The 7,500-nt window shown below is 43.5% G+C and overlaps 1 protein-coding gene across 1 annotated transcript in view; it reads left to right on the top strand.

Annotated features, from left to right (window-relative positions):
- The first annotated feature begins 2,571 nt into the window (after nt 1–2,571).
- The window catches only part of mylkb (myosin light chain kinase b), a 19,769-nt gene continuing 14,840 nt past the window's right edge, over nt 2,572–7,500 (top strand). The window contains exons 1-2 of the mRNA XM_034560923.1: nt 2,572–3,202; nt 6,935–7,051. Coding sequence (XP_034416814.1) covers nt 2,722–3,202; nt 6,935–7,051 — 598 coding nt within the window. The 5' untranslated portion in view covers nt 2,572–2,721. The remainder of the gene's footprint in view (nt 3,203–6,934; nt 7,052–7,500) is intronic.

The following is a 7,500-nucleotide window of genomic DNA, read 5'->3' as shown; positions in this document are numbered from 1 at the left end:
TGTAAAGAGTATCAGGTAGGGTACTAAGGCACTAGGGAGGGCACTGTAAAGAGTATCAGGTAGGGTACTAAGGCACTAGGGAGGGCACTGTAAAGAGTATCAGGTAGGGTACTAAGGCACTAGGGAGGGCATTGTAAAGAGTATCAGGTAGGGTACTAAGGCACTAGGGAGGGCACTGTAAAGAGTATCAGGTAGGGTACTAAGGCACTAGGGAGGGCATTGTAAAGAGTATCAGGTAGGGTACTAAGGCACTAGGGAGGGCATTGTAAAGAGTATCAGGTAGGGTACTAAGGCACTAGGGAGGGTACTGTAAAGAGTATCAGGTAGGGTACTAAGGCACTAGGGAGGGCATTGTAAAAGAGTATCAGGTAGGGTACTTCTACACCAGGGAGGGTACTGTAAAGAGTATCAGGTAGGGTACTAAGGCTCTATGGAGGGCATTGTAGAGTATCAGGTAGGGTACTAAGACACTAGGGAGGGCATTGTAAAGAGTATCAGGTAGGGTACTTCTACACTAGGGTGGGTACTGTAAAGAGTATCAGGTAGGGTACAAGGACACTAGAGAGGGCATTGTAAAGAGTATCAGGTAGGGTACTAAGACACTAGGGAGGGCATTGTAAAGAGTATCAGGTAGGGTACTAAGGCACTAGGGAGGGGATTGTAAAGAGTATCAGGTAAGGTACTAAGACACTAGGGAGGGCACTGTAAAGAGTATCAGGTAGGGTACTAAGACACTAGGGAGGGCATTGTAAAGAGTATCAGGTAGGGTACTAAGGCACTAGGGAGGGCATTGTAAAGAGTATCAGGTAGGGTACTAAGGCACTAGGGAGGGTACTGTAAAGAGTATCAGGTAGGGTACTAAGACACTAGGGAGGGCACTGTAAAGAGTATCAGGTAGGGTACTTCTACACTAGGGAGGGCATTGTAAAGAGTATCAGGTAGGGTACTAAGACACTAGGGAGGGCATTGTAAAGAGTATCAGGTAGGGTACTAAGACACTAGGGAGGGCATTGTAAAGAGTATCAGGTAGGGTACTAAGGCACTAGGGAGGGTACTGTAAAGAGTATCAGGTAGGGTACTAAGACACTAGGGAGGGCACTGTAAAGAGTATCAGGTAGGGTACTTCTACACTAGGGAGGGCATTGTAAAGAGTATCAGGTAGGGTACTAAGACACTAGGGAGGGCACTGTAAAGAGTATCAGGTAGGGTACTTCTACACTAGGGTGGGTACTGTAAAGAGTATCAGGTAGGGTACTAAGACACTAGGGAGGGCATTATACCATACCTGATACTCTTTACTAAAAACACATATTTACTAACTACACCTTGAATAAAGACAGTAGCACTTTAGTAGCACTTACTTAAAGCCCTTTGTAGTTTGGCTTTCTTGATGAAACGTTACTTTCTTGGTTCTTGTTGTACTGAGTTTTTTCTCATGGTTGAATGCCCTAATTGTAAGTCACTTTATATAAAAGCATCAGCTAAATGAACTGTAATGTGATGTATTAGGGACAGTCGTCACAGCGTGGTGTATATGAAACATGTCGTATTACGGGTTCTCGGGTACCAGAGAGGTGACTACAGCAGTAGCTGTGAGTACATTCAGGTATCTAGTATCGCTTTAAAATTGCAGAGAAAATGGATTTCAGTGTGAAGTCAGAACTGCCTTTAAGTAAAGTATTGAACCTCTGCCTGTCTGTGTGTCAGGAACAATGTCTGTCTGTTTGCCTGTCTGTCTCTCTGTCTTTCTGTCCTACATCCACAGATTCCCATAAAGCTTCTCTAATCCGTCCATATCATCCAAACCAATCAGAGCCAGTATTTCCTCTCTCTCTCCCAGCTGGTTTACACTGTTTACACTGTTTGTGTGTGCGTGTGGGCGTCCGTCAAAAAGTGTTTTTGTTTCTTGACTGCCTTAAAATATTCTGCAGATTCACAACTAAATGAGAATGAAACTGAACTTGTAAGTGAAGGATTTGTGTGTGTGTGTGTGTGTGTGTGTGTGTGTGTGTGTGTGTGTGTGTGTGTATGTGTGTGTGTGTGTGTGTGTGTGTGTGTGTGTATTTTCTGGCCGTTCTGGGTGTATGCCCATTTAAGGGCAGTCGAGTCACTTGTGATGTAACATGGACATTTTGAGTCGAGGTCCACTTCCCGCCCCCACCCCCCTCCCCCCATATACACACAAAGCTGAAGGGGGCGGGGCCTCAGAAGGGGCTTTAACCCAGCTCTGTTTATCCCCCCCCCCCCTCTCTCCATCTGTCTCTGTGCTCGTCGGTCCAGACCTGCAGCAGGAGGAAGAGGAGGAGGAGGAGCAGCTGGTGGGACTGTGGTGCTGGGAGGAGGTTCCAGAGGAGGAGGCGTGGGGCAGAGGAGCAGCAGCGGTATCCGTGGTGTCAGTCGGCAGTGGCAGGAGGCCAATCAGGAGCAGAAGGAGAACCTGCAACTCCTACACCTGCACAAGGAAGAGAAGAAGAAGGAGAAGAAGAAGAAGAAGAAGGAGGAGGAGAAGAAGAAGAAGAAGAAGAAGAAGAAGAAGAAGAAGAAGAAGAAGAAGAAGAAGAAGGAGGGCAACCGGGAATCTCCTGCTGCCGCCACCCCCCGAGGCCTCCTCAAGCGCTGCGTGGAAGAGGAGCTGCGACAGAAGGAGGCACAGCAGCTCGACCTCCGGACAGCCGGGAAGAGGAGCCGAGGGAGGCCGCAGAGCGCAGACGCTGCCAGAAGATGGATTTTAAGGCCAACCTCAAGGGCGTCAAGGCCAAGATGGAGGAGGACCGCAAGGGGAACTCCTCGCAGCAGGTCGACTTCCGCGCCGTGTTGGGCAAGAAGGGCGCCGGCGGCAACGACAACAAACCCGCAGAGACGCCCGGCGGGAAGAACGCCGCCGACTTCCGCTCCGTCCTCGCCAACAAGAAGAAGCCAGCGAGCCCCGAGAAGAACGGGGAGAGCGGCAAGGCAACGGCAAACAACTGCGTGGACGGAGGGATTAACGAGAAGAAGAGCGAAGGTGGAGGAGGAGGAGGTGGAGGAGGGAAGGCCCCGGTGTTCGTGGAGAAGCTGAGCGACGTGACGGTGCTGGACGGGCAGCGGCTCCGGCTGCAGTGCCGCCTCGCCGTCGCCTCGGATCCTGCAGACGCCGCCGTCGCATGGATGCTGGACGGAAAGATCATCAAGTCGTCCAAGTTCATCGTCCTCGCCAACGAAGGTCAGAGGTCACACACACACACACACACACACACAAATCCAGAATCTAGAGCATCTCCACAGTCGCTCTGTGACCAGAGTCTGAATAAAGTTTAGAGTGGAACCAACTGTTGATGGAGCTCAGAGGATTCAGACTCTATTAATAGAAAGCAGAAACAACAGGATGTGTGACAGCGCCAGCAGGCTATTGTTGGTATTTCACAGTGAACAGATCACTTTACACACACACACACACGCACACACTCCTGTTTGCCTTATAGGACTGGTGAGGTCCGATACTGATTCAGACTTTCATTAACATTTCTTTCTAATTATTTGTTTTATAAAATATTAGAACAAATACTTTAAAATGGTTAAAAAAAAAGACTCATACATTTTTCTGTATATAAACATGTAATAAAGGGTTTATTACTCACTTTAATGTAGGTATAAGCAGATATAGGTGTTCAACTATGATGTTTGTTAATGAACACAGCAGCGTTATAAACTAATTCCATGTTTATACGGGATGGATGTGGACATTTATTAATTCTGACATTTTATAGACCAAATAATAAATGTAATAATAAAGTAGTTAAAGTGTTCAAAGCAAAGAAGCAGCAGCAAATGTTAATTTATTAAATAATTATGAAACAATAATTAACTTTTAAAAACAACATAAATAATTAATTACATTTGTTGCTGATTTTCTGCCTTCGACCAAACAGTTAATCAGTTAATCGTTTCGTAGATCTGCTTCCTGGTTCGTCAGCCGCGGCCTGATGATGTCACAGTGATGTCACAGTGATGTCATGCAGTGTCTGTCAAAACTGGAGGGGTGGAGTTTGATGAGCACACTATCAAGGTGCATCATGGGAAATGGTATCAATATTCAATAATGAAAAAGGGAGAAGAACACGTTGTCACGTTGTTCCGTTGTCACGTTGTCACGTTGTCCCGTTGTCACGTTGTCACGTTGTCCCGTTGTCACGTTGTCCCGTTGTCATGTTGTCATGTCCCGCTGTCACGTCCCGTTGTCACGTTGTCACGTTGTCCCGTTGTCACGTTGTCATGTTGTCATGTCCCGCTGTCACGTCCCGTTGTCCGGTTGTCACGTTGTCCCTATTATAGCATATCTTATTAGATTGTATCCTTTTATATCGGATCTAATCATAGTATACTCTATCGTAACCTATTATATCGTATCCTATTACATCGTATCCTTTTATATCGTATCCTATTATATCGTATCCTTTTATATCATATCCTATTACATCGTATCCTATTACATCGTATCCTTTTATATCGTATCCTTTTATATCGTATCCTATTATATCGTATCCTTTTATATCGTATCCTATTATATCGTATCCTTTTATATCGTATCCTATTATATCGTATCCTTTTGTATCGTATCCTTTTATATCGTATCCTTTTGTATCGTATCCTATTATATCATATCCTTTTATATCGTATCCTATTATATCATATCCTTTTATATCGTATCCTATTACATCGTATCCTTTTATATCGTCACATTTTCCCGTTGTCCCGTTGTCACATTGTCCCGTTGTCACATTGTCCCGTTGTCACATTGTCCCGTTGTCACGTTGTCCCGTTGTCACGTCCCATTGTCACGTTGTCACGTTTTCACATTTTCACATTTTCACGTTGTCACGTTTTCACATTTTCACGTTGTCACATTTTCACTTTGTCACGTTGTCACATTTTCCCGTTGTCACATTGTCCCGTTGTCACATTGTCACATTTTCACATTGTCCCGTTGTCACATTGTCCCGTTGTCACGTTGTCCCGTTGTCACGTCCGATTGTCACGTTGTCACGTTTTCACATTTTCACATTTTCACGTTGTCACGTTTTCACATTTTCACGTTGTCACATTTTCACGTTGTCACGTTGTCCCGTTGTCACGTCCGATTGTCACGTTGTCACGTTTTCACATTTTCACATTTTCACGTTGTCACATTTTCACGTTGTCACGTTGTCCCGTTGTCACGTTGTCCTGTTGTCACGTTGTCCCGTTGTCACGTTGTCCCGTTGTCACATTGTCCCGTTGTCACATTGTCACATTTTCACATTGTCCCGTTGTCACATTGTCCCGTTGTCACATTGTCCCGTTGTCACGTTGTCCCGTTGTCACGTCCCATTGTCACGTTGTCACGTTTTCACATTTTCACATTTTCACGTTGTCACGTTTTCACATTTTCACGTTGTCACATTTTCACGTTGTCCTGTTGTCACGTTGTCCCGTTGTCACATTTTCACGTTGTCCTGTTGTCACGTTGTCCCGTTGTCACGTTGTCACGTTGTTCCGTTGTCACGTTGTCCCGTTGTCACGTTGTCCCGTTGTCACGTTGTCATGTTGTCATGTCCCGCTGTCACGTCCCGTTGTCACGTTGTCCCGTTGTCACGTTGTCACGTTGTCACGTTGTCCCGTTGTCACGTTGTCACGTTGTCACGTTGTCCCGTTGTCACGTTGTCACGTTGTCATGTTGTCCCGTTGTCACGTTGTCACGTTGTCACGTTGTCACGTTGTCACGTTGTCCTGTTGTCACGTTGTCACGTTGTCCCGTTGTCACGTTGTCATGTTGTCATGTCCCGCTGTCACGTCCCGTTGTCCGGTTGTCACGTTGTCCCTATTATAGCATATCTTATTAGATTGTATCCTTTTATATCGGATCTAATCATAGTATACTCTATCGTAACCTATTATATCGTATCCTATTACATCGTATCCTTTTATATCGTATCCTATTATATCGTATCCTTTTATATCATATCCTATTACATCGTATCCTATTACATCGTATCCTTTTATATCGTATCCTTTTATATCGTATCCTATTATATCGTATCCTTTTATATCGTATCCTATTATATCGTATCCTTTTATATCGTATCCTATTATATCGTATCCTTTTGTATCGTATCCTTTTATATCGTATCCTTTTGTATCGTATCCTATTATATCATATCCTTTTATATCGTATCCTATTATATCATATCCTTTTATATCGTATCCTATTACATCGTATCCTTTTATATCGTATCCTATTATATCGTATCCTTTTATATCGTATCCTATTACATCGTATCCTTTTATATCGTATCCTTTTATATCGTATCCTTTTATATCGTATCCTATTATATTGTATCCTTTTATATCATATCCTATTACATCGTATCCTATTATATCGTATCCTTTTATATCATATCCTATTACATTGTATCCTTTTATATCGTATCCTATTAAATCGTATCCTTTTGTATCGTATCCTTTTATATCGTATCCTATTATATTGTATCCTTTTATATCGTATCCTATTAAATCGTATCCTTTTGTATCGTATCCTTTTATATCGTTTCCTATTATATTGTATCCTTTTATATCGTATCCTATTATATTAATTAATTAAAAGGATCGGTGGTTCGATCCTTGGGTAAGACACGTAACCCAGATTTGCCCCCGCAGACTGTTCCTGGTGTATGAATGGTTAGTTAGTCCTGATGGGCAGGAGGCACCTTGCATGGTAGCTCCTCCCATCATGGTAGCATAGCATGGTAAGTGCTTTGAGTGGTCGGAAGACGAGAAAACAGATGTACATTTTATTGACCATTTATCATATCGTATCCTTTTATTTTGTGTCCTTTTCTATCCTATTGTGTCGATAAGGTATCCTTTTGTATGGTTTGGTTTCATATGGTAGTAATATTGAGTGTGGTGTATATTGCAGGTGGGCTGTGCTCCCTGACGATAGGCAAAGCTCTGCCAGAGGACGAAGGGCAGTACAAGTGTAGAGCTGAGAGCTCAGCCGGCAAAGACGAATGTTCCTGTATGGTTCTAGTAGACGGTAAGAACTGTATCACTCCTCCTCCTCCTCTCACAGTCTCCTGTAATATATCAACACATTTCTTCATCTATCAGTTCTAAGCGTGTTGCAGCTGCGGATCATGGGAGTTCAGGTGGTTCATCCTCTGAGGAACATGACTGTTTGAACCCTGAAAGGACGTCACGAAGCTTATTCAATTAACACATTTATCACATAACACGTTCATATTTTAAACAAAGAGAACATTTATTTTCACTATTGTTTGTTAATGAATAAATGCATCAGGCTTCATTTATCTGATTTCTATGAAACATGTTTGTGTGGCGCCCCCTGTGGTGAGGAGCTGTGACTGCAGGAGTGTTCTTCAGAGATAAAGTTTATTATTCCTGTTTTAATTTTGAAAAGCCATACAGACAGTTACTATCTGTACACATGTTAAACTCTCTCTCTCTCTCTCTCTCTCTCTCTCT

Source organism: Cyclopterus lumpus, chromosome 21 (assembly GCF_009769545.1).
Source record: "Cyclopterus lumpus isolate fCycLum1 chromosome 21, fCycLum1.pri, whole genome shotgun sequence".
In the NCBI taxonomy this organism is placed as follows: Eukaryota; Metazoa; Chordata; class Actinopteri; order Perciformes; family Cyclopteridae; genus Cyclopterus; species Cyclopterus lumpus.
Note: the sequence above shows the minus strand (reverse complement) of the source record. Positions and strands in the feature narration are given on the sequence as shown.